This window comes from Haliaeetus leucocephalus, unplaced genomic scaffold (genome assembly GCF_000737465.1).
Source record: "Haliaeetus leucocephalus isolate CR32 unplaced genomic scaffold, Haliaeetus_leucocephalus-4.0 Scaffold310, whole genome shotgun sequence".
In the NCBI taxonomy this organism is placed as follows: domain Eukaryota; kingdom Metazoa; phylum Chordata; class Aves; order Accipitriformes; family Accipitridae; genus Haliaeetus; species Haliaeetus leucocephalus.
In genome coordinates, this window is record NW_010972746.1 from 63,116 (window position 1) to 88,946 (window position 25,831).

Consider the following 25,831-nt stretch of genomic DNA (forward strand, 5'->3'; position numbering starts at 1 on the left):
CGTTAAAAGCTCGTCATCCCAAGACCGCCCCACGCCGGCACTGCGCTGTGAGGTGTCGGAGACCTCCATGCCCATAGGTAGGTGCCTGGATTTCGGGTTTCCTCGCCTCAGGAGCACCCAGCGCTGGTCAGAGACGTCCCCGTGGGTGGTGGTAGGGGGTCAGATGGTTTTTTCTTAGAAATAAGAATAAAATTGCTGCAGTGGAGAGGCAATGCTGGTGCTGGCCCAGGCCTGGGTCAGCCTAATGAAAAAGTACTTCATACTTCTGTAACGTTCCTTGAAGTACACTGTTTATTTTGTTTTTCTCCTCAAAAAGCCTTGCTCGCACAGGGCTGAGTCGCCTGTTGGTAGGCGGGTAGTGTCCCTCCGTTCCTCTCTGAAATGCTTCGTTAGTCCTCGCTTCCTCGTTAGCTGTGGCAAGAGGAGAGGGAAACGGCTCCTGCGGCCTTTGTTTTCCTCTGAGGCTGGAAGGACTTAACTCGGGGATAAATCCCTGCCTTCTGTTGCGGGTGCCTGCGGGCGGGCTGGCCCCTCAGCCTGGAGACAAGAGGCTCTGCAGCTGTAAAAGCTGAATTTTCACGGTACCTGGCACTGGCACAGCTGTGTGGCAGAGCGATGCACTCGGAATGGCGAAAATGAGTGAAAACGGCCGCCTGTCGCGTTTCTGTTCCCTTTACCTTTCGTGCCTGTGAACGCTGAAACCATCAGCGCGATGGTGACTCGAGGTCCTGTCACTCTTCCCCTTCTGAGGCTAGCAAGGCAGCGATCAAATGATTCAAGAAGTGCCAGCGAGTGATGTAAGTATTGAATATCCTTTTCTTTTAAATTGGGAAATTTAAAGCCTGGAGAGCCGTAACGTTTTCTTTAAAAGACAAGAGATGTGCCTGCTTCCTTTGAAAGCCACTTCAGGAGCGGGATCGCCTGAGGAAAAGGCATCCCCAGAGCGGAGGCGAGTGTACGGCTTTTCACGAGCACCCAAAAGACATTTTAATAGATGAAGGGTGCTTCCGTTCGCCTCCGAAGATGTTTCCTGCCTCTCGCGTGAGCGTGGGATGCCCTGTGTCGATATTTTGGGAAGCTTCCCTCCCCAATGGCTGCTCCGTGTCCTGGGAATCGCCGCCGTTTTGCTCAAGTCTGGATTTTCCAGCAGGAAATGAGCGTGAACTTTGGAGGCCGCCTACCCTTTTCGCAGCCCACAGATCCTTAAGATTATTAAATCTATGGGTTTGGCACTGCTACAGAGCCGAACAGATTTAGGACAAGGGGAAGATTTTAGGCGTGTTCTGCTTTTTAACAGCCACTTTGCACCTTTTTGTGTGAAAACACAAGCTCCTGAATTCCCCTGGCTGTGGGACAAGTGTGAATCTGAGAGCTCCTGTGGTCTGAGGCATGATCGTTCCCTTCAACACTGTGTTTGTGGGAAGCGCTTGGCTCCATCGTGTTTACCAACAACATGGGAGGAAAATGAAAAATAAACACCCACAACCACAAATTGCCAGAACAAATCGGGATGAAATGCCACCCAGCCCTGGCTCCTGGCTGGCAGAGGTTCGGAAGGGAGGGTTAGCGGCTTGACGAGGGATCGTCTACCCTGCGCTCATTAGGCTTCATCCTGAGTGCAGAGGGGAGCATGTTAATTAGGGTTGTTCTGGATATCCTGCACAGCCCAGAAGTATCTCCGGTCACCTCTTAAAATTCATTTAGTTCTTGAGAAATGTCTCTAATTTGTACTGTGTTGTTTCCAGTGAAGATGTAAAAAAGGAGGAAGCGCTCAAGATGAATATTGGAGGAGCTGTAATATTGCCTGGCCTTAAAAAAGGAGTGTTTCACCCTTCTGTCGTCCTCTGACCGCAGATGAAAAGCGCAACAAGCCTCATGAGTTTCTTTCCCTCCAAGCCCAGGATTTCTGCAGATTTAACTCTGGGACGGAGGGCAGCTCTGTTTGCCCAACACACGTGCCAGAGAGCCACCTCTGCCAGCCGTGTTTTCGGCCCTGCGTTGTCCTCCCGGCCATGCTGCTGCGTTCGGATCCTCCAGTTAGGTTCCTCTTCGCTCTTGCAGCTGCAATATGCATCAGAGCGTGAAACCCAGACGTGGATTTGCCTTCCCAGGTGGCTGCAAGCATTTACCTGCTCTGGCACAGCCTGAGCAGATGCTGGTGGCACGCACGTGTGTTTCTCCCTGGCCTCACCGCTCTGAAAGCCACCAGCTTTGGACGTGGTAACACCACATCCTTATTTTACATCAAGTTTAACTTCTATAGTCTGCCTCGCCAGCAACCAAATCTTTTAATCTGGCTCAGGCAGCGAATGGGGATTTTATATCCCGCAGAAGCTGCAGTGCAGCTGCGTTTTTAGGTGAAAATGGGGTGATGCTGCAGATTCCTGTCCCTGCAGCTCATCCTGGTGGGCTCTGTGCAGAGATATGTGGTCAGAGCCGAGGGCAATAGCTGTTCTCCTACGTTAACCGGGCGTTGTGTTCATTGCAACCATCTGCAGTCCTAAAAAAACCAAAACCAACCCCACACTTACACTTCTCACTGTGTTTTGAAGTCAAAATAATTTCTGTTTCTGTGATTTCCAAGCCCTCGTTGCAAGTAGAGTAGTTCAGCTGGAAGGGACCTGTGAGGATCATCCCGTCCAGCTCCCTGACTGCTCAGGGCTGACCTTTAAAAGTTAATGTCATGGAGGGCATCGCCCAAATGAGGCTCCTCTCCCAATCTATACCTCTGCCTGGCCTTACTTCGTCCCAGGCACAGAATCCGGCATTTGCTTTTGTTAATTTTCATGCCATTGACGATCACCCAATGCTCTAATCTGTCCAAATCTCTCTGCACAGCCTTTCGTCCCTCCAGAGAGTCGACAACGCCTCCCAGTTTAGTATCGGCAGCAAACCGGTGCATTAACTCCTGCCTCCAGGTCATTGATAGAGATACTGAACAGGACTAGCCCCAGCCAGACGTACACCCCTTCACCACGACCCTCGGCTCAGCCAGGACCCACTCGTCTCACAGTCCACGTTCACCCTCGCTGCCCATAACGGCTCCCAGCCTGCAAAAGTGACGTCAGTCATAATTATTGATCAAAACGAGATCTGGTCCCCAAGCAAATCCCTCGAGGCAAAAATACCTCCCGTTACATCTTTCATCAAACCTCACGTTAAAGGGGAAATAAATTAAATCTGATGTCACTCACCAGGCAGATATGTCCACTCTCATTTTCTTTTCTTAGTTTGCATTATACTTGCAATTGCAGAAGTGAGAGTTCCCACAGTCAGAATAGCGGTTTGGGTGGAATTGGTCCTGCTTTGGGACCAGAGGATGGATTTGGGCCTCTCTGCGTCCCCAGCCTGTTTGCTGTAACTGCAAATATGTTTCCAAACCTCAAATTGGGATGGGTGTCCAATCTTTTTAAATAGTTCTTTTATGCCACATCTGAATTAACCAGAAATTCTAGTTTCTTGTGTAACAGCGATGCTTTTCCACACAAGTTGCCCATTTAACTTGAATGACTCTCTGGGCCATTTAGGTGCTGGATTTCGATGCTTCCCTGCCCACTCCCAGCAGGATATTTTGGCTTAACCCACATCTCTGGAGTTAGGTTTGCCGGAAGTTGAAGCGAGTGCGAGGTGACTTCAAATCGATTTCAATGTTAGTGGAAAAAAAATCACTCCCAGAACTGGTATAAAACCCCTTCAGCTGATCAAACGCTTTCTGTGTGGACCGGATAACAACATGCTGTTTGCTCCTGCCCAAATCCCGGGAATATTCAGTGCTCGTGCTGCGAGGAAGATGGATTTGGAAGTCGGCTTCTTGTTCCTAATGCTGCCGGCTTTGTAAAGCCCGCAAGGCCAGGGTCGCTGACGTGCTCTCGGTTCATTAGCAAGGGCTTTGCTCTGGGCGACATGCCCTGTGCGAGCGTGTGTGGGCAGCTGCCTGTACCTAATCCTCGTTTCCCTTTTCTGTGCCCGGTTCGGGGGCTCTTCCAGGAGCCGCGGCAGCTCCAGCTGAGACAAGCTCTCTGGCGACAGGACCCCCTTCCCGGCTCCTGCTGTGAAGATGTCGACTCCGGATCCTCCGATGGGAGGAACACCTCGCCCAGGGCCCTCTCCGGGTCCGGGCCCGTCCCCGGGTGCCATGTTGGGACCCAGCCCGGGACCCTCTCCCGGTTCCGCACACAGTATGATGGGACCCAGCCCCGGACCGCCCTCGGCAGGACACCCGCTGCCGCCTCAGGGGCCAGGGGGCTACGCTCAGGACAACATGCATCAGATGCACAAGGTGAGGGGGGGATTTTGGAGGCTGCCGCTGGGCACTGCCATCTGGCAGCACTGAAAAAATACCTGCCGCTTCAGTAGAACATGGAAAAAATGGTTTAAGTGGCTTAGTTTTCCTGTTCATTTATTTTTTTGGATGCTCACGCATCGTATTTCCCTTGAGGCAGAAAGCCTGAGAAATGAACCGTTTAGAGCTGAGTTTATGCGATTTGCTTACCACAAATACCAGGGTATTGTACCTGTCTCTTCAGCTTGCTTCTAGATTGCGAGTGGGGGCTGAGGAGTTTAATTCCTAAATAAGGAAGGAGAGTGAAACACCTAATGAAGGTTTCTGTCGTTGGGAATTTGGAGCTCAGGGAAAACAAGCCTCCCTTCTCCCTTTCCATTTCTACCACCAAAGCGTTGGGGATTTTTTGTTTTATTTCATCATCTAAATCCCCTTTTTCTCAGTTCTTTCGATCTATAGCTTGTTCAGTCATCTTCAGCATCATCAGCTGAAAGACCTGGGGAAAAACCACACAGCCACAGCATTTAAGCAATTTCAGGTTTCTTTTAACATCCCCTTATGCTTATTCCCCTCCCCACCACTTAATGTGGGTGGTTCGCTGTGGTCTACGGTATTTTGCCAGCAAATAGGTTTTCGTTTTGAGGAGGTTGTTGGCAACATCTGGACACGCACGCTGCGAGCAGCGAATCCTTACTGCCTTTGGAGCGTGTCTTGCCTCCGCACAGCCAGCATCATGCAGTGCAGCTCCCTGTCCTCGGCTTTCCTCTGTCTCTGGGAACAGTGTAACCAAGTCTTTGATTTTGGGGTGTTGCTTTTCTCCTGCAGCCCATGGACTCCATGCATGAGAAGGGAATAACTGACGATCCTCGCTACAGCCAGATGAAAGGGATGGGAATGCGGCCTGGCGGGCACGCGGGGATGGGTCCTCCTCCGAGCCCAATGGATCAACACTCTCAAGGTTGGTTTCTTTAAGAAAAATGAGTCTTATTTTCATGGGGATGGGTCTGTGGATCAGTCTGGAGCTCCCAGAGCATTTGTGGCTCTTTGCTTCACTCTTCTATTTATATCTGGTGTCTGTTAGGATAGTCATGAAAACGAGCAAAGAAGTGCATGGAAAGGTCAAACTGGGAGAAGGACCATCTGTCCCTCCTCGCGTCCCGGTCTCCTCTGTGCCAAGATCGGTGTGGCGTTGTACGCCAAGCGCCCTGTTCCCACACAGCCGCTCCCATCCAGGAACTTGGCTTGCTTTAAATCCTTCATTTTGGGAAGGATGTAGCACTCCCAGGGTTTTCAGGTTTAAAGCAGGTGCAGGCTTCACTGGGGAGGAGTTTTCTGTAGTTCTTCTTTTTCTTTTAACTCGGTCTTTCCATCCCCATCGCTGCGAGCACCTCGCTGTCGTCTAACTGGCTCTCTCCCTCCAGGTTACCCTTCTCCACTTGGCGGCTCCGAGCACGCCTCGAGTCCGGTTCCGGCTAACGGTCCGTCCTCTGGCCCTCAGATGTCCTCGGGCCCTGGAGGAGTCCCCTTGGATGGCACTGATCCCCAAGCTCTGGGGCAGCAGAACCGGGGCCCGACCCCTTTTAACCAGAACCAGCTGCACCAGCTGAGAGCTCAGATCATGGCCTACAAGATGCTGGCCAGAGGCCAGCCCCTCCCCGACCACCTTCAGATGGCAGTGCAGGGGAAGCGACCCATGCCTGGAATGCAGCAGCAAATGCCGACACTACCTCCGCCCTCCGTGTCCGGGACAGGACCAGTGCAAGGACCAGTGCAAGGGCCTGGACCAGGACCGACACCTCCAAACTATAACAGACCTCACGGTGAGCGCTGCCCCTGGGGAGGGATTGGCTTTGCTCCTGGCGGCACTGGGGTGTTTTGCTGGCCAGAGGGTGTTTTGGCACAGTTTGACCCTCTCCACTGCCCTGGTGTCCCCCAGTTTGGGTTTTCCATTTGCACCTCTTGCAGCCCATCCGATTCGTGGCCGTTAGCTTTCTGGGGACTGGGACTTCATATTCATCCCACCCGGCTGCTGTCGAAGCAGGGAGGCAGAGACTCCTCCAGGCAGTTTGGGGTTTAGGAGGGCTGATTCATCCCTCCGGTGCCATCTCTGATGGGCAGGGGGGGCACGCCTGGGGGGTTATGTGCTTGCAAAAAGACGTACGTGCCGCTAAGGCTCTCCTAAGCGGGAGGATAAACTTTGCTCCTGGTAAACACACACAAAGATCAACATCTTAATGTGGTTTTCTCTTCCTTTTTTTTTTTCTTCCCTCTTTCTGTCTCTTTTTTTGGCCCTTCTGCAGGTATAGGAGGGCCTAACATGCCCCCTCCCGGACCCTCAGGAGTTCCCCCAGGAATGCCTGGGCAACCCCCCGGCGGCCCCCCCAAGCCCTGGCCGGAAGGTGAGACCTGGGGGCTCATTGACAGCAAAATTGCCTTAAACTGTGACATGGAACCGTGAGCCCATTAGGGGCTGGTGGTTAACAAAGTGATGTGCCAGGGCAGGGGGAAAGCCCACCACCGGTGCTCTATGCCGCTGGGGTGGAAGGAGCTTGGAGATTCCTGGTTAAATTCCTGTAAGCGGTGAATGAGCTCTCTGAAGGGCTGCCATAATCAGCTCGTTCTTCCGCTCGAGCTTTATGAAGTTCCGTGTGTGCTCTCTCAGCCAGCCGTTCAGAGTTTAATGGCTTCGTCTGGGGAGGGAGGCCGTTGGGTTTATTTGCTGCTAAATTTACGGTGCGGCAGAGAGGCGGTGGCTTCAGGTCGGAGGGAAGCCAGCGAACTGTGCCAAAGCCGGGCTCTGTATACACAGAACTGCTTCCCTTTACACAGGGGGGCAACTTGGTATTTTTCCTCACAGCTTTCTTGACAGCGCTCTGGTTTGTTTTTCCACAGGACCAATGGCAAATGCTGCAGCCCCCACTAGCACACCTCAGAAACTGATTCCTCCCCAGCCCACTGGCCGGCCCTCGCCAGCCCCCCCGGCGGTGCCTCCCGCAGCGTCGCCCGTGATGCCGCCCCAGACGCAGTCTCCTGGGCAGCCGGCCCAGCCGGCCCCCATGGTGCAGCTCCACCAGAAGCAGAACCGGATCACGCCCATCCAGAAACCCAGAGGACTTGACCCGGTGGAAATCCTGCAAGAGAGGGAGTACAGGTAGGGGCTATGCCATGCTTGGGTTACGGGGTCCGGAGCGGCTCACTCTTGACCTTCCTCACACCACTGGTACTTTTTGTCCTCTTGAGGCATACCTTAATGATTCCCCATCCTGTTTTACCTCTTCTTAATCCTGTTTTACCTCTTCTTAATGTGCGATGTGGAGAGATCTGGAGGGATGAGTGGGTGTACGTTTTCCTTGGAGCTTCTCAAGGCACCTTCCGAAATCTCATCCCTCCTGCTTTCCAGGCACTGTCACCATGCTGATGTTTTATTAGAGACCGCGCGTGCCTGTCCACTGGGGGGGGAGCATCTCTGCTGTGCCAATTGATTAAAACAGAGTTAAAAACAGGATGCTGAGCAGCCGCTCAGCTGCCAAGAGCCTCTCATAAGGCCTCCACAAATCAGAGCTGTACTTGGTAGCTTCTCGTCAGGAGAGGAGTGGAAGTGAATTTGTTGTGCTGGTACCTGCCTGCTGTGAAATCCCGTCTCCTTCCTCTACAGGCTGCAGGCTCGCATTGCTCACAGAATCCAAGAGCTGGAAAACCTTCCTGGCTCCCTGGCTGGTGACCTGAGAACCAAAGCTACCATTGAACTTAAAGCACTAAGGCTGCTTAATTTTCAGCGACAGGTAAGCTGTCTGTCAAAGGAAATCTGATTTATTAACTCGCTGTGTGTAGGAGCTGTGGGTGGCATGAAACCCGCGCTATTGTAATACTTCGCAGCATCGCCCATGGAATTAATTCCCTTTTTTTTTTTTAATCTGAATCTCTCCAAAAGCTGCGTCAGGAAGTCGTGGTGTGCATGAGGCGAGACACGGCCTTGGAAACGGCCCTGAACGCCAAGGCGTACAAGCGCAGCAAGCGGCAGTCCCTGCGTGAGGCTCGCATCACCGAGAAGCTGGAGAAGCAGCAGAAGATTGAGCAAGAAAGGAAACGCAGGCAGAAGCACCAGGTCAGCAGTGACGTGCTGCACTTGCCATTTTCAGGGTCACCAGAGGAGTTGGGCAGCAGGAGCTGGCAGGGCTGAACTTTTTTAGGGAATTCCCTTTTTTTAGGGGATTAGAGAAAGATCCTCTTTGGACTAGGTGATTGTCATTTGGACTAGGTGATCATTGTAGGTCTCTTCCAACTGCAATATTCTGCTCTGTTAAATATGAGAGGAGTCAATCTCGCTTAGCTTGTGGCTTTAGATGTATTAACTTAGCAGAACACCTAAGTGCACGAGTCCTGACGCCGCCTGTTTGCTGTTCCTTTTCCTTGCAGGAATACCTCAATAGCATTCTCCAGCATGCTAAAGATTTCAAGGAATACCATCGCTCCGTCACAGGCAAAATTCAAAAGCTGACCAAGGCGGTGGCTACTTACCACGCCAACACGGAGCGCGAGCAGAAGAAGGAAAACGAGAGGATCGAGAAGGAGAGAATGCGCCGTTTGATGGTAAGTGGTTTGCGTGTGTGCATGCGATGTATTGTGTGCGCGTGATGAGCTGTTACATGTTCAGGGTGGGCACAGAGGGCTCAGCTCACTTAGCAGGGTGTTAACGATCCTCCTTTCCGTAGGCTGAAGATGAGGAGGGGTACCGCAAGCTCATCGATCAGAAGAAGGACAAGCGCTTGGCCTACCTGCTGCAGCAGACGGACGAGTACGTAGCCAACCTGACGGAGCTGGTCCGGCAGCACAAGGCCGCACAGGTGGCCAAGGAGAAGAAGAAGAAAAAGAAAAAGAAGGTGAGTTGAAAGCAAAGCCTAGCGTGGAGCTGGAATAACGTCTTTGCGGAGGCGCTGTTTTTGTCGTTTCCTTCGGCACTGGGTCGCTAACAACCATCTTCCTTCTCTTTCAGAAGGCAGAGAATGCGGAAGGGCAGACTCCGGCGATCGGACCAGATGGCGAAGTAAGCCCAATAATCTTATTTCACACTGTGCCAACTAGGGTAGGAAACATCAGCCACGTGCTGAAAAGGCCAGTTACAATCCTCCCCACTTCAAGGCTGACTACGATGATGAAATCTAATGCAGTGGGTGGCTAAATTGAGACTTCCTAAAATAGAACTTACACCAGGATGGAGAGATCTCTCTGCCCATCCTCGACACAAATAGTTTTCTCAGGCTCTAGACCTGCCACAGGGGAGGGCGGTTCACTATTTAGGACATCAGGGAGCTTGGTTTTCTCCTCTCCCCATGTGAGCTTGGGCAGGTTGGTCAGGTTGGGATTCATGTCGCCTAGGAGGGATCCGTAACTCTGCACGTGCAGGCGGCCCCGACAACATACCAGGATTGACCCTGTGCGTTGAACTTTGTGTGCTCGGCACTTTGCAAAACCCCTTGCGAGCAGAAGAGCTTTTCAGTGATATTTCAAATTAATTATTCCTGTGTGAATGAAGTTTGGCATCTGAATATGCCTTCCAACACAAAGATTCTTCATTTCGATTTTTCAAAGCAAAATGTTAAATCTCAACAGCTTTTGAGCTTTGCCTGTCCTCTGGTGATGTGATATTTCAAGCAGTCAGCCATTTTGTTCTTCCCAGCGGTTGTTGCGGTGATCCTGTGGTGGGTTTGTTCGAAGCTGTAGATGTTGATGTAAATCCAAGCTCTGTTTCGAGGCAGAAAAATCAAAATACTGACCCGCAGCCTGACTTTGATTCCTCAGCCGCTGGACGAGACAAGCCAAATGAGCGACCTCCCTGTCAAAGTGATCCACGTGGAGAGTGGCAAGATCCTCACCGGCACCGATGCCCCGAAGGCTGGGCAGCTGGAAGCCTGGCTGGAGATGAACCCTGGGTAAGTCCCGGCAAGGGGGCAACGATGGGAGATTTTCTCTGGCCAACCTCCCAATACCTTTGCCTCCGATCTGCGGCACGCCGCAGCTCGAGGGGGAATGGGGAGCTCTGGCCGTGCACTGGGATTGTGCCTGTAGCAATGCTGTTCAGGGGGGGGCTGGGATTGATGTTCGGAACGGGATCAGTGGGGAGGAAGGCGCTTGGCCTGGGCCCAAACCTTGGGGAGCGCAGGGAGCTGGAAGCGGCAGGACTGTGGATCGGGAAGGAAAGATTTCATCAGCCTCCCAAAATGGTGTGGGAAAGGCTTGCAGGAGGCTTGGTGGGTGGTCCCGGACGCAGGCTCTTGGGCTCATATGCTTTCCCGAGAGCGCATGTGAAAACTTGAACAAAGTGAGGGAAAAATAAACGAATAAGCATTTTATTATTTAAAAAAAAAAACAAAAAACTGATAATGAAATCCAAGTTTTAATGCAAGGGTTTCTAGAACTGTGCTGATCTCATGCTGCGCGTAGAGTGCTGTTGGTAGCAGATTTGCAATTAAATATTAATATTTGTATTTAATTAGATATGAAGTAGCTCCAAGATCTGACAGTGAAGAAAGTGGGTCAGAAGAGGAGGAGGAGGTAAGGAGAAATACCACCAGTCTCCCTTACGCTTTTGTATTTTAAGTGTTTTTGAGAGAATAGGAGACAGCCATATGTACTGCACTAAGCTCATCTCAAGAATTACTTTTTCCAGCACAGATCTATGTCAGTCAGCTCAAATAAGTGTATTTAGAATAAACCCAAAAACCCATGTAAAGAATGTGAGGGGCAGGGGGAGATGGCCAGCTCCAGTCGTTAGCTGCCCAGTTTTCTTCCTGAATATTTCTCTTGTAACTCTTTGGATGTCCAGAAGCAAACAGCGTGAGACTGTGCTTCTGGTAGCCTCTGTCTTTGTTAGCAGACGTGCCTGTGCAGGCAGAGTCTAGGTCTGCGAGCTCCTGGGGCAGCGAGTGCTTTCCCTGGGGTTTTCTGAGCCTGTCCTACACCGTTGTTGTCCACAGGCTCGGTCACTCCTGAGTGCGGCCAAGCAGGTTTTGCTGCTGTTTCCATTGTATAAAGGAGAATAAGCGGCTTTGTGCTCAGAAGGGTGCGCTTTGTGTCTCTTGGCAGGAGGAGGAAGAGGAGCAACCGCAACCTGCACAGCCTGCCCTGCCTGTGGAGGAGAAGAAAAAGATCCCCGATCCAGACAGTGACGATGTCTCAGAAGTGGATGCCAGACACATTATCGAGTGAGCCCTGCCTCTTAACCTACTCTCGTGGTGTGCCATGCTGTCTTCTGTTTCAAAGTCGCTTTTGTGAACCTCGCATGCTTTGTGTCAAAGGAGTGAAATTCGGCAGGCGGTGTTTGCTCTGCTCCCGGTTTTTGAGAGCAGTCTTTCCAAAATGAGACCTAATTTGGCGCGTATTGGGACCCTGGGACTGACGGGGATCCCCAGGAGCTTTCTCCAAAGGGATCATCTTTCTTATCTCCATTTCTACTTTCCTTTCGCCTCCCGCCCCAGAAATGCTAAGCAAGACGTTGATGATGAATACGGGGTGTCTCAAGCTCTGGCAAGGGGCCTGCAGTCGTACTATGCCGTGGCCCATGCGGTCACCGAGAGGGTGGACAAGCAGTCCACGCTGATGGTCAATGGAGTCCTCAAGCAGTACCAGGTGAGAGGCTGCGGAAGGGAGCGCCGGCCCTGCCGTATGTGGGCACACCGTTTCTGGCAGCGCTGCCAGGAGGTTTTGGTGGGAGGCACTGAGATTTGGGCTGTGCCGAGAAGCTCCTGGTAGCAAGAAACGGGAGCTGAGGGCCGAGCCAGCGCGCCTGTCTGTTGCAAGATAATGAGCCAGGCTGGCTCACTGCTTAAAACAAAGAACGCTGGCTCTCTGTGTGTGTCCTTGGCCCTGAGAGGAGAGGAATACATTAATGCCTGTGACTGGCTTTAAATAATTAAAATGAGATCGTTAATAGTGTATAGGGAGCTCATCTACATAATGCATAAGACGGGGGGTGGGGTGCGCAGGTCGTTAGCGCATCTGATGTGCGACTCCTCTGTCTGCAGTCTGATTTTTTTTTTTTTTTTTTTTCATCCCTCGATCACTCCCTTTTCCCTGTAGATCAAAGGTTTGGAGTGGCTGGTGTCCTTGTACAACAACAACCTGAACGGCATCCTGGCAGATGAAATGGGTCTGGGCAAAACCATCCAGACCATCGCTTTAATCACATACCTCATGGAGCACAAACGGATCAACGGACCCTTCCTCATTATAGTACCTCTCTCGTAAGTGCCGTGCGTGAATTCATCACCCCTCCCAGCCCTGTGCAGCACAGAAAATGCTTCTTGGCCTGGCATCCGTGCCAGCTCCAGGCCTCTGCGGTGTGATTCCCCATTGTGCAAGGGCCAGTTTTACCATTTCTCTCTCTTTTTTTTTTTTTTTTTTTTTTTTCCCCCCCCAAAACTTTTTCGAATTGGGCGTATGAGTTTGACAAGTGGGCTCCTTCTGTGGTGAAGGTCTCATACAAGGCAAGTACCAGCATTATTTTTGCATGCACTTACCAGACTCCTTTGGCCACTTGTTTCGTGAGGATTCCTTGGGTGCCAGTTTGCCTTTTCTTCCTTCCAGTCAAACAATATTTCCATTATCCCAAAGAAGCTGGGATGCTTTCTGGCGCTAAATCAATGAAATCCACATTTGGTTTTCATTCCTTAACAGCAGAAGGGATCCAGCTGCTACCGTCTGCACAAATGTTCTTGCTGTCTTTCTGTAACTGGAACAATTGTTCCGTGTTGATAACTACTCCCACCATCTCTCTTCTCCTGGAAATCATATTCTGGTTTAACATTTCTGTTTGAAATTCTTTCTCCAGGGCTCTCCAGCAGCAAGACGGGCATTCGTACCTCAGCTCCGAAGTGGGAAATTCAACGTCTTGCTCACTACTTATGAATATATCATCAAAGATAAGCACATCCTGGCCAAGGTGAGTCCTGCCAGCAGCAGGCAACAGCAGCTCCCTGTTCAGTGTTATCTGGGCTGTGGCAGGAGGATTGCCTGTCCTCGCTGCACTTGTGAGCACTGCACAGATGTCACTGAGACAGTCCCTGTCAGAAAAATCCTGCTGTCTTAAGTGAGATTTTTATCTCTGGGGTCTCTCATCGTCATGTGGCAGGAGGCGAGGAGCTGCAGCTCACCCTCAGCAGCCAGAACTGATGTAGCATTCTTGTTGGTTTTGGCTGCATATCCTGTGATACAGCAAATAATTTTTTCCCTTTTAGTAAAGCGATTCATAGGACAATGAATATTTATTAGAACCCCTACAAGATCATTGTTGCCCTTCTGCCCTAGCTGAGTGGTGAAGGGGTTTTTCTGTACTTAGCCAGCAGCCACACGGTAAAAATCAAATGTTGAGGCTTCCCTTGGGCTGGAAAGGTTGTGCCGTTTCAAAAAAGCACGCAGACAATGTGCCAAGTCAAAACCCTGGGTTTAAGGGGTTTAGTCTCGCTCAGAATTAGTTCTGCAGCGCTGCTTACCTCAGTGACAGGGGTCTGCCCAGATTGTAAGATGTGTTGAAGCCTCAGCAAGGCTTCGAAGGGAACAGTCTTCTCTTTTCCCTTTGTATTATGGAGAGTTAAACACGATTTGATTTGTTAATGGCCAAAAATCTCAAGAAATACTGACATTGCCCAAAGCTGGCATCAGTCTCTGTCAGCTATTTGGCATTAGCATCCTTCCTTTCTTCCCACTCCTTCCGTGTCTGTCTCTGAACCAGAGACACAAATTGCGCCCGATGGGACCAGTTCCCCGGCAGCAGCTTAGAAGTCAGTGTGGATTTCCACAATCCCGGCTAGCTTGGATCTCTCCTGGAAGCCTGGTCTACCAAAGGCTGTTGGTGGGATTCTCCAGTCATAGCTGCGGTGCAGAGAGCCGCCATCCCTTGCTCATACCCCCCTTCTCCTTCCTGCAGATCCGCTGGAAGTACATGATTGTGGACGAGGGCCACAGAATGAAGAACCACCACTGCAAGCTCACCCAGGTCCTCAACACGCACTACGTGGCTCCGCGCCGTTTGCTGCTGACGGGAACCCCGCTGCAGAACAAGCTCCCCGAGCTGTGGGCCCTGCTCAATTTCCTCCTGCCGACCATCTTCAAGAGCTGTAGCACGTTTGAGCAGTGGTTTAATGCTCCTTTTGCCATGACGGGAGAAAAGGTACGGCAGGAAGCCGGGTGGTGGCTGATGCCACTGGTGGGGCTGGGGGGTCAGGGCTGTCATCGGCCACTGGGTGTTTTAGGTAGCTTGTGTTTGGAAACGCTCGCAAAAATCTCTTAATTTCTACTCGCGAGGTGCAGAGCACCGTCCTGTAAAATGTAGTTTCTTTGGGCTGGGTTTTACTGGAAGACTGGAAAATACAGAGCGTTAATTGAGTACTGGAAATGAGGGTAGGTGAACGGTTCTCCTGACCCTGAGGTATCTTAGTGTCAGTGGGAAAAGCCAGTTGGGCTCTTGCTAGCGTAGTTCTCAGATGGTGAAGGTGCTGTTGGTGCTGCTGTTAATGGCTCTGGAGCTGTTTGAAGCGACTCCTGTTGAATTGCAGCAGCTGAGGTTTTGCAGAGCAGATTATCGGGCAGCCAGGGGAAGATAAGTGAGCTTGAACTTAAAAAAAAAAAAAAAATAAAATAAAATAAAATCAGTGCAGAAACCTCGGATTGCGATGATTACATCAAAGAGACTTTCGGTGTCCCAGTTCTGCCACGTGCAGAGCAATGCGTCGTTGTGCATTACCCTGACCATGGGAATCTTGCCGGCGTTGACAGATGCTGAGGAAGGGAACTTCCCTTGTGTAACAGTTCCTTTCCCTGGTGACGCAGGTGGACCTGAATGAAGAAGAAACCATCCTGATCATTCGGCGTTTGCACAAAGTGCTGCGCCCCTTCCTGCTGCGGAGGCTGAAGAAGGAAGTAGAAGCGCAGCTGCCTGAAAAGGTAACAGCCGGGATGAACTGCCCTGCTCTTCCCCCCATCTCAGGGTGTGTGTGTGGAGCTTTATTCAGCTCCAGGAAGAGGTGGCTGGTTTGATTCATCTGAGAACAAGGGACTTGTGGTCCCCCCAGGCTTTAGAAGTGGATGGGTTTGTGCCAGGCGCCAGAAGGATCTTGGGGTTTTGGAGGTGCTCGCTCGCATCGCCTTGGGAATTAACCTCTCGGTCCTTGCAGGTGGAGTACGTGATCAAGTGTGACATGTCTGCTCTGCAGAGGGTCCTCTACAGGCACATGCAGGCCAAGGGGGTGCTCCTCACGGATGGCTCCGAGAAGGACAAAAAGGTCTGGCCACCAAAGTCCCTGCTTTTGGCGAATTCCTCTGCCGTCAGAGTGGGGTTGGAAACGCCTCCGGGAATGGGGGTGTCTGTTCCGTGGCTGTCCTCAGTTGCCACATTAACAGATAAAGCAAAAAACCCCTTTACAAGCAAAGCAAAGCAAGAAGTCCTGGAGGGACAGGGTCAGAGCTGTGGGCCAGCGCCCCACTCGAGTGGATGGGCTGCCTCGGGGGGTGTGGGTTGAGCCTGGCCCAGCGCGAACCCCTCATGTGTCCATACGAGCCCTGAGGGTTGTGGTGGGTGTAATCCTGCGACTTCCAGGAAACTCACGGAGGCCGCTGACTTCCTTTTGAAAGTGATCGGAAAGTCAAATGGCAATTAATTAGAAGAGAAGATAAAAAGGACACTTTGATCTGAACTAAAAGCTGGAGGTGAAAAATTCCATGTTCTTCAGCTCCACTCCCCCAAAGCAGCTGGCTTTTCAGCAGCCTTTGCTCCTTAGAATTCTCAAGGTGACTTTAACGTCTGTATTAAAAACTTCACCCCTCGCTAACTGGGGAGAGCTTGGCTGCCCACCCAGGCAGTCCTGCTCTGGGACCAATGCCTCTAGACAAATCTCCAGCTAGATCTGGCCAGCGCTGGAGCCTCAGGGCTGCAAATGCCCAGCTAAATAGGCCCAGAATATTCCTCACGACCACCTGGATAGCTATTGCGATCAGTAAACTGAAATTCAGATTTCTAATTTCTTGTCTCGTTTGTGCAGGGTAAAGGTGGTACAAAAACCTTGATGAACACGATCATGCAGCTGCGGAAGATCTGTAACCACCCCTACATGTTTCAGCATATAGAGGTAACGTGGGCTCAGGGCTGGCACGCACGGTGATTGCACGCCCTCTGGAAACGTGACAAAACTGTTCTGTCCCCCTCCTAAATGGAGATAAACCAAACGGGGATAAACCAAACAGCTGTTGTGGCTGCGGCACGGACCAACCACTAACCACCTCAGTGCCAGGCCTGGCTGCTTGGCCAGCTGAACGTCAGCCCTCAGCACGGCACTGTGCCGATCGGGCTTCCTTCAAAATGCTCCTTCTTGCTGCCCAAAACAGTCTGAAAGCTGTTCAAGTGAGCTCGGTGAAGCACTATCACCTAAAAAGAGCGAGACGGGTGTATCCCTTCAGCCTGATCTTTTTGGGCACAAACTCTCTGCGTCGGCAGCAGGGCATTGCCATCTGACACCAGGCAGATTTTAAAATCACTCTGTTCCTGTGCCTGCTCCCCAAGGCACTTTGGGAGCGGCACCTCTGCCGTCACCAGTCCTCCCTGCCTGACCCCAAGGCCAGTTCTGTTTTAGGGCAGTTCCAGGACTTTGCTGGATTTATTTGTGTGCAAGGACAGTTTCTAACATCGTTTCTCTTTCTGATCCCAGGAATCCTTTTCTGAGCACTTGGGGTTCACAGGAGGTATCGTGCAAGGGTAAGTAGGGTATTTTGGAGTTATAACAAGTGGAGTTATAACTTGTGGCTTTTCCTTGTGAAGTGGTTTATCAGTGCATGTTAAATGCAGTAGCACTACTACAGTGAGCGCTGGTAATCCTTATGCAAGGCAGACACTGTGTTTTTAGCATCGAATCCTTATTTCCCTCTTCTCTTCCCTCACAGACTGGATTTGTACCGTGCCTCAGGCAAATTTGAGCTCCTCGACAGAATCCTCCCCAAACTGCGAGCTACCAACCACAAGGTGCTGCTCTTCTGCCAGATGACCTCCCTCATGACCATCATGGAAGATTATTTTGCTTATCGCGGATTCAAATACCTCAGGCTGGATGGTGAGTGCCTCTGATGCGCGGGGACAGCAGCTGCCCCTCTGTTACTTATGGCTTGCAGTGAGGATAAACCCCTCGCATGGGGCCGAGCAGTGAGGTAAGCTCCTCCGGGTTCACTGACCAGGCATCTCTTGCAAGGGAAATAGGTCTGCAGCAAACAGCACGTTGTAAAGCAATTAACCCTGCTTGCAGGATGCAAATTATAGCAATAAACCTTGCAGTATGCAGGATGAAAGATATAAAGTGCAGCCTTTGACTTTCTACATTATCATCGGCTGCTGCTTCAGTTACGGTTTTCGTTTTTAAATTCAGCCGATCTACTATTAATTCTGAAACACTGAAGGATGCTGTTAAGGGCCAGCTGGCCTATAACATTATTAAAATAATGTAAATATAAATTCATTAGTTGGATTCCAGGTGTGCAGCTTAGTTTGTGCACAAATCTAATGTAGGAGAAAAGGAAATTCAATTCACCATTTTCGGTTGGAATAAACCACTGAATACCTGTAAAGATGCCCCCAAAGCTGTGGGGCTGCTGAAGTCTGTGCAGACCCAAACCCTCTTTGCCAGCAAAGAGCGGTGCTAACTCCTTAAAGAATTGATCTGTCGAGAGAAGCGTTAAGATCCTGAGAAGGTGAGGTGCAGAATGAGACCGAAGCAGTATTGAAACCAAGGTTTCTCCCTTCCAGTCAGTCTCTCAGAGCTGTTTGTTCCTTCAGTCACAACATTTAACAACTTCCAGTGTGGGATGGGTGTTAGCGCGGCATCATGCTTGTGGCCAGCACCTTACTGTGCGGCCTTTTGTGCTCATAGCTGAGCAGTAACTCGCCCCACATGCCCCTTCCCCAGCACCAAGTGGGGAGAGTCATGGCCCCACAGCACAGTCAGAGACAAGGCAGTTAGACACCACAACTAGCGTGAGTGTGAGCATCTCTTAACGATTCCCTGCGAAGTAGGGCGAGCTCACCTCGCACCCCAGAGCATCCCCAGCTCTCCCCTGGGCTTGTGCAGAGCCTTTGTGTGGTTTATGGAACTGCATTTCTCTAATGAGAGCGGAAGGAGGATGGTTTTGGGGAGGATGGGCTGGGAGAGACCCTCACGTATCGCTGAGCTCGGTCTCCTGCTGCTGCCAACCTCCCATAACGACCCCAGCCTCAAATGTACCAAACACTGCCTTAAAACCAGCCGTGTTCCTAGTACCACTGTCCCGAGCTCTGGGAGATCTTCTGATCCACTCATGGACAGCCCAGATGCCAAGTCGGGCCAGCAGCACCCGCCCGCTTTAGCCATTCCTCTCCCTCTTGCCCTTTCTCTCAGGTCTTTCTACTGAAAGCGGCCGCACGTTCCCCTCGCCCTGCCTCATGCTGGGCTGCACCCACCTTGCCACGGCGTCCTTTCACAGGACACACACCCACACCCAACCAGGCTCTCCCTTCCCCGCTGGAGCCGGTCGTTCCTGACGGCCGTTGCAGTGCCTGCGAGCACCCTGACGCCACGGCCTCGGTACCCCAAGTGCCTCTTCTGAGCCCCCGTGCTCCCTCCAGATGGTGGGCAGCCCCCTCCGAATGCCGCAGAGCCCCTCACCCTCCCGCCCCACCAGATCTTGTGACTGTCAGGGCAGGAGTAACCCTTCCTCTCTGTTTTTAGGAACCACTAAAGCAGAAGACCGGGGCATGTTGTTAAAGACTTTCAATGAGCCAGGCTCCGAGTACTTCATTTTTTTGCTCAGCACTCGGGCTGGCGGGCTGGGTCTGAACCTCCAGTCTGCCGATACTGTGATTATCTTTGACAGCGACTGGAACCCTCACCAGGTAAAAAACAAACAAACAAACCAAAACAAAAACACCAAACAAACAAATAAAAGCGAGCAAAATGGATGGAGAAGACGGCTCCATCCACGCCATCTCTCTCGCATGCCTAGAAGAGCACTGCGCTCGCTCTTGAGCCTTAGCACTTCTGAGATGCGCAGCCAGTGCTGGCAGTCCAGCCTGACGATGAAGACCCGCCACCCAAATGCTGCCGTTTCTGTCCATCCGCTGCTGCGGTGTCGTAGCTGTGTCCCCAGGATGAGAGCCAGCAGTGTAGTCTTGCGCAAGAACCTTGGGCGTTTGCCCTCCCGGCTGCGAGCGGGGCTTGGTTCTGGCGGGTGAGGCAGGCTGGAGGACAAGCCGAGAGTCTCGTGCAGCTAAATGAACCATTGCGCTGGCAGTAAACCTTTAAAGATTATTTCTGCCAGCAGCTGAGGTCAGAGAGCCCTTCCTCCTCCCAGCATGAGTTGAGGCGTTGAAACTCTGCCATCCTCCGAGCCCGGTGCTGGTAGAGACCTGCAGGCACGCTCCTGATGACGGACGGCCTGCGAGAGGCAAGAGAGCCATCCACAAATTCTGGCTGCAATTGCCTGCATGGTCGTTTTCTTCCCCATGCACGCTCCGTCTCCTAAGGAGAGAGCAGCCACCAGTACCAATGGTTTCCGTTAACTGAATTCCCTGCAAGCGTACCATAGTCCTCAGGGATTGCTGAGAGCATTCAGGGAGCGGCCTGCGTCTCCCATGATTTAGAGGATAAAGCGTGTTTTATCTCGGCGGGAGCCGGCTGTAAATCACTCAGCAAACGATGCGCCCTTCCCCGGCAGGACCTGCAAGCGCAAGACCGAGCGCACCGCATCGGGCAGCAGAACGAAGTGCGCGTTCTCCGTCTCTGCACCGTCAACAGCGTGGAGGAGAAGATCCTTGCTGCTGCCAAATACAAGCTGAATGTTGATCAGAAGGTTATCCAAGCCGGCATGTTTGACCAGAAGTCCTCGAGCCACGAGCGAAGAGCCTTCCTCCAGGCTATCTTGGAGCACGAGGAGCAGGACGAGGTAAGGGGCAGCGCAGGCAGCTTCCTCCTACTCCAGAGCGCGAATGGCGAACGTGTGGCTGGCTTTGCTCCACTGCTCTGTGCGTCCTCGAGGCCAAGGGCGTGGGGGCTAGAAGGAAAAAGGAGCATGAACACTTGTTTCTATTTGAAGTGAATTTTTAGCGTCGGTGAAAGGTGCCGGATTGACAGCCCTGGAGACTGAAGTCCTCTATTTATCCACAGAACAGATACAGCGCGGGCAGCGGCAGTGGCAGTGCAAGCTTCCCCCACACTGCCTCAACCCTGTGCCTGAACGCTGAGTTGGAGGAACCACCTCTAAAGGTGAGAGGGGTTGTTCAGTCTCCACGCCCATTCAATCCTCGGCCTTGCTGCTGAGACTGCCAACGCACGTGCCAGCTCTGACGGTGATCTTTGCACCGTGGATAACCTGTCCGCTAGAAACTGGACTGAGGCCACCCAAAAACACATCTTTCACGGGCAACCGAACAAGCGTCGGATGGTAACGATGTTCGGTGCTGTGCTCCGAGCGGACGAACTGCCGCGCCACCTTCTCTCGCCATTGAATCGGGGATTTAAAATCTTGCAGGAAGAAGATGAAGTTCCCGACGATGAAACGGTCAACCAGATGATTGCGCGGCACGAAGAGGAGTTTGACCTTTTCATGGTGAGCATGGCACAGGCTGCGGAGGAGGAGTGGTGCCCGCTGTTCTTCCGAGTAGCAGCTAAAACGGTCTCTCTAACAGAAATCAGCTGAGAGTGCTTAACGAAGCCGTGACTCGTTCAACAGGTAAAACAAAACAGTAGAGCAGGGGCTCAAAGTCAGGACGCTCCCAGCTCTGGTAAGGGATGAGCTCGGGGGGGAGCCGGAGGAGAGGGGCTGAGCCTCGGGCTCTGCTCCTGTTGTGGGAAGGAGGAGATGGGGCCGGGAGTCGTGTGCCAGGACTCCTGTCCCTCAGCAAAAAGCTGTTTCCCCACCCAAAAGAGCTCCGGCCTGAGAAAACTCTTGGAAGTGGGACAAGGAGCATTTAAAATGGAGGAAAGGCTCCTCATAAAGGAGACTGCCAAGCTCCGAGCCTCATTTGAAGGTTCAAGGTCTCGCGGATGGCACTGGTTTGGGCAAACCCTGAATGAGGACAGGGTGTTTGTGCGAGGCCGGGTGTCTCTCACCCAGAGCTCACATCTCCCCAAAATCGCAGCCCTGTCAGCTCTGCCGGTGCATGTGTAACTTCTGTGCCCGACACGCCAGCCCGCAGTCTCCAAGGGGCTTCGGTAGCGGCAGACTTGCCCAGAGAAGGCTGGTGGAGAGAGGAGAGCTCCCCAGCCCCGGTGGAGCGGTCAGCTTAACAAGATCCAACCTCCCACCGCCCCTGCTCTGCCTCCCGGTGAGCGTGCCACGCTTCTCCCCATTTGTGGCCTGCGGGGTTTATTTTACGCAGCTTCTACTGAGCTGTGAGGAGCCAGTAGCTACCGATACGCCTCCAGCTCCTTGCGTGGTTCCTCCAGCCATGCACGCTGGGCGGTCAGAGGGCAGCGTACCCCCGTCCCTGCTGTCACCACAGCCCTGTGCCAGCTCAGATATCCTCAAGCCCCATCCTCCAGCCATCTCGAGGCTGTGCCCGTTCTGCAGCACCCTGTGCCTCCTCCAAGGACACCCCGAGGTGTTAGGGACATGGCGGCCACCCTTCGCCGTGGCTTTGCCGGCAGCCCCACAGCAAACCCCTCTTCTTCCAGCGCATGGACCTGGACCGCAGGCGGGAGGAGGCGCGAAACCCCAAGCGCAAACCGCGCCTGATGGAGGAGGATGAGCTGCCGTCTTGGATCATCAAGGATGATGCCGAGGTGGAGAGGTTGACATGTGAGGAGGAGGAGGAAAAGATGTTTGGGCGAGGCTCGCGACACCGTAAGGAGGTGGACTACAGCGACTCGCTGACGGAAAAGCAGTGGCTCAAGGTATACATGGTACAGCATCGTTCTCCAATGGCCTTCTCAAACCTCGGCTTCAGCGCTCGGGTCCCTCCCTCTGCACCAGAGCAAGTGCCTGGGGCCATGGCCGCCTGCCGCCTTTGACCGCACAGTTAAAACCACTCCGTGCTGCAAAGCTTTCCAAAGTGGCTTCGATTCATCCCTGAAGCCTGACCCAGCCACGAGCTTCCCCTCAAGCCCAGGGTGTCCTGGCACAAACCCACGCCATAGCGGAGGGTTGCTCTTAACGAGGCCGGGCAGACTCTGAACCCCTGCAGGCGTGCCTGCGAGGAGGAGGAGGGAGAGGCAATGGTAGTTACGGCGAGGCTGATGTATTGAGCTCCCTGGGCTGGAGAGGCTGTCGGCACTATAGCCGGTCTCTCCGGGGCCTCCTTTCTCCCCATCCCGCAATTACCCATCGTTCAGCGAGGGACCTTCATGGTCGCCCCAAAGCTGTCCCCGTGGCCGAGCCTCTGAGCTGGCACCCTACAGAGCCTCCATTCCCAGGAACCGAACCCCAAGTTGCCTCCCCGGCCTGTTGGGGTTTGGAAATGCAGTGTTGCCGTGGGCTCACAGCACAGGGGAAGGTGCTCGCCGGAGCCACTCGGCTGTGTGTCCAGCCGGGGCTGGGAGCGGCGGAGGTGGGTTAAGCAGGTCCTGGCTGAGCGGGCAGTGCCGGCAGCCCCCAGCAGCTGGGAGCCTCCGTGCTAGCAGATCCTGTGTTGGTCCCCTGGGCAGGCGATCGAGGAGGGCACGCTGGAGGAGATTGAGGAGGAGGTGCGCCAGAAAAAATCTTCCCGTAAACGCAAGCGGGACACAGACGTCGGCTCTGCCACTCCCACCACCAGCACCCGCAGCCGGGATAAGGATGATGATAGCAAAAAGCAGAAGAAGCGCGGCAGGCCACCGGCGGAGAAACTTTCCCCAAACCCCCCCAACCTTACCAAAAAAATGAAGAAGATCGTGGACGCTGTCATCAAGTATAAGGACAGGTAAGAGAAGCAGGGATGGGCACCGAGCTCTCACCACATGGCGCTGGCTGCACTCTCCTAATGAGAGCCTGAACCCCGGCCAGGGAGCCGGCAGCGCCACCGGTTTAATCCCTGTGGCTCTTGGCTTGCGGGGGCAGCTGAGATTTGCAGAGCACTGGGAAGATCAAATGGGCTGAGTGCCGCACGCGTGTGCAGCTGGCAGCTTCGTCTAGTGGGCTGGGAATGAGGAATTAATTAGGCTGCAGAGGGCAGTTCTGCTGCCAACTTGGATGAACTGAGGCCTGGCTCGTGCCCGGTGTGGCCGTAGGCTGCAGAAAACCCTGTCTGTTTCTTGGCGGCCTCGTGGCACACAGCCGTCCCACTGCAGGGTGGTTGCTGCTGACTTGTCCCACGGGTCACAGTCCACTCGGGGCTGTTCCGTCTGGCGCTGCCGGCTGTTCCCGGTGCTGCGCTTTGCTATTTAGGCACCCGTGGTGCAGCGGTTGGTGCTTCACGTGGAGGAGCAGCTGCTTAAATGCCCCAGACCCCTGGGCTCCTCTCTGCTGCTGGGGGGACACACATACGTTCTCCCTGTGCCAGCGCTGCCAAGGAGGAGGGATGGAGGCAAGCAGCTCTGCCGCGGCTCTGTCCGGTGCTGCCGGGCGCTCGCCTTTGACACGTGGTTTCTCTTTGTAGTAGTAGTGGACGGCAGCTCAGCGAAGTCTTCATCCAGCTGCCTTCCCGCAAGGAGCTGCCAGAGTACTACGAGCTCATCCGCAAGCCTGTCGACTTCAAGAAAATCAAGGTAATGCTGCCTGAGTTACGCCGCGGTTGGCGTGGACCTGCCACGCTTTGCCGCGCTGGTGCGGTTGGCCTTGACAGCCACGGTGGCCGGCAGTCGCGTGGATGCCTCAACCCCTCATCCGGGTGTGCGGTGGCTCTGCTGTCCCGTGCTGGACGCGGGCAGGCTGTAGCGTCCGGTGTTGCCGTCGGTGTCTGGGGAGAGCCGGAGGGCGGAGACCAAACCCCTTCGTCACCGCCTGGCTAACGAGCGCAGCAGACTGACTCGTCCCTTCTCTCCCCGCAGGAGCGCATCCGCAACCACAAGTACCGGAGCCTGAATGACCTGGAGAAGGACGTCATGCTGCTGTGCCAGAACGCGCAGACCTTCAACCTGGAGGGCTCTCTGGTAAGGCACGGCACAGCGCGGTGCGAGCCCCGGAGATGCCGGGCAGGCAGCACTCGCTGCCCGCTCCTTCCCTCCCCTCCTCACCCTGGCGCTGCCCCCCCACCACAGATCTACGAAGACTCCATCGTCCTGCAGTCCGTCTTCACCAGCGTGAGGCAGAAAATTGAGAAGGAGGAGGAGAGCGAAGGTGAGGACAGCGAGGAGGAGGAGGAAGGAGAAGAGGAAGGATCCGAATCAGAGTGGGAGGGCCCGGGCGCGGGGGGGGTGGGGGGTTGGGGGGGGGGGGGGGGCTGTGGAGCCCGGACCTCCCCCCTCCGGCGGGGCAGGGCCGGCAGCGTGCCTGGGGGAAGCGCACGCTGCCAGCGCCGCTGCCCCGGGGACCGTGGGGACGCTGGACGGGGACGGTGGGGGGGACATTGTCGCACCCGTGCCGCCCCGGACAGGTGTGACACCGTGGGCTCTGGGATAGCAAAATGCGAGGGGGGTGGGGGGAATAGGGGAGCCGAAGCTGGCGTGGGGTGCCACTGTGACCCCCTCTCCTCCTTTCCCCCCCCTGCTGCCACTGCAGCTCGCTCTGTCAAGGTGAAGATCAAGCTGGGGCGGAAGGAGAAGGCGCAGGACCGGCTGAAGGGCCGCCGGCGCACCAGCCGCGGCTCCCGCGCCAAGCCCGTGGTGAGCGACGACGACAGCGAGGAGGAGCAGGAGGAGGTGAGGTCCTGCCCCCCAACTCCCTCATTCTGTCCCCCAAAACCCCTTCATTTCCTCCTCCTGCCCCCTTAAACCCCTTGTCTGCCCCCTAGACCCCTTCCTTTCTTCCTCCTGCCCCCCAACTCCCTCCTCCTACCCCCAAACCCCTCATTCTGCCCCCCAGCTCCTTCCTCCTGCCCCTCAACCCTTCCCCTTCCCTTCCTCCCCCAGCCTCCTCTTCAGCCCTGACCTCTTCTCCCTCCTTCCAGGATCGCTCCGGCAGCGGCACCGAAGAAGACTAAACCGACATTCCACGGCTCCGGGCTCCCGGTGCCATCCCCCCTACCCTGTACCCCACCCCGTCCCCCCCACTCCTTAGCTCTAACGGGTAGCAACGCTGTAGTTCCAGATTCGAGTAAACTGTATAAAACCTTTTCCGTATTTATACTGCCGAGAGCTGTAGGACCCTTCCCGGCCCCTCCCGGCCCCTGTAGCGTCTGTTCCGGCATTAACCGGCGGGAAGGCGGTGGACGGGGAAGGCGCGGCACTGGTTCTTCCTTCCGGCGGCGCCGGCGGTGTCCCCTTGCCGTCCGTTTTTAACCGTGGATGCATGCGCCTCGCCCTCCGCTCCTCGGACTGGATTGTACCCCACCGGTTGCGCCGCCAGCCCCTTGCCGGGACGGCAGCGGGGGGAGCGCGGTGCCGGCCGCGCCTGTCGATGTCACTGGATTTCGAGCAGTAATAAATTAAACCGACGGGACTGGGGCTGTCTCTTTGGGGTCTCTCTCGC

General features: G+C 53.9%; 1 protein-coding gene across 3 annotated transcripts; it reads left to right on the forward strand.

Annotated features, from left to right (window-relative positions):
* On the forward strand, window positions 1-25,509 carry SMARCA4 (SWI/SNF related, matrix associated, actin dependent regulator of chromatin, subfamily a, member 4). 3 transcript variants are annotated; one of them, XM_010571205.1, is made up of 36 exons: window positions 1-77; window positions 3,988-4,279; window positions 5,108-5,240; window positions 5,704-6,102; window positions 6,583-6,681; window positions 7,175-7,433; window positions 7,938-8,064; window positions 8,214-8,387; window positions 8,699-8,872; window positions 8,995-9,162; window positions 9,276-9,326; window positions 10,082-10,212; window positions 10,777-10,834; window positions 11,366-11,484; window positions 11,758-11,908; window positions 12,359-12,522; window positions 12,699-12,765; window positions 13,110-13,220; window positions 14,205-14,447; window positions 15,107-15,220; window positions 15,451-15,558; window positions 16,315-16,401; window positions 16,978-17,024; window positions 17,210-17,376; window positions 19,021-19,184; window positions 20,006-20,233; window positions 20,455-20,553; window positions 20,819-20,896; window positions 21,964-22,182; window positions 22,933-23,186; window positions 23,862-23,970; window positions 24,253-24,354; window positions 24,463-24,593; window positions 24,798-24,799; window positions 24,923-25,062; window positions 25,311-25,509. In XM_010571205.1, exons 2-36 carry the CDS (start codon window positions 4,058-4,060, stop codon window positions 25,341-25,343), a joined length of 4,932 nt encoding a protein of 1,643 aa, XP_010569507.1. In that variant the 5' UTR covers window positions 1-77; window positions 3,988-4,057; the 3' UTR covers window positions 25,344-25,509. The 3 variants fall into 3 exon arrangements, with proteins under 3 accessions (XP_010569507.1, XP_010569505.1, XP_010569504.1); XM_010571203.1 differs by lacking the exons at window positions 22,933-23,186; window positions 23,862-23,970; window positions 24,253-24,354; ... (2 more) ...; window positions 24,923-25,062; window positions 25,311-25,509 and adding an exon at window positions 20,976-21,019 and having other exon boundaries at window positions 21,964-22,045; XM_010571202.1 differs by lacking the exons at window positions 22,933-23,186; window positions 23,862-23,970; window positions 24,253-24,354; ... (2 more) ...; window positions 24,923-25,062; window positions 25,311-25,509 and having other exon boundaries at window positions 20,819-21,019; window positions 21,964-21,998.
* The last annotated feature ends 322 nt before the right edge of the window (window positions 25,510-25,831 follow it).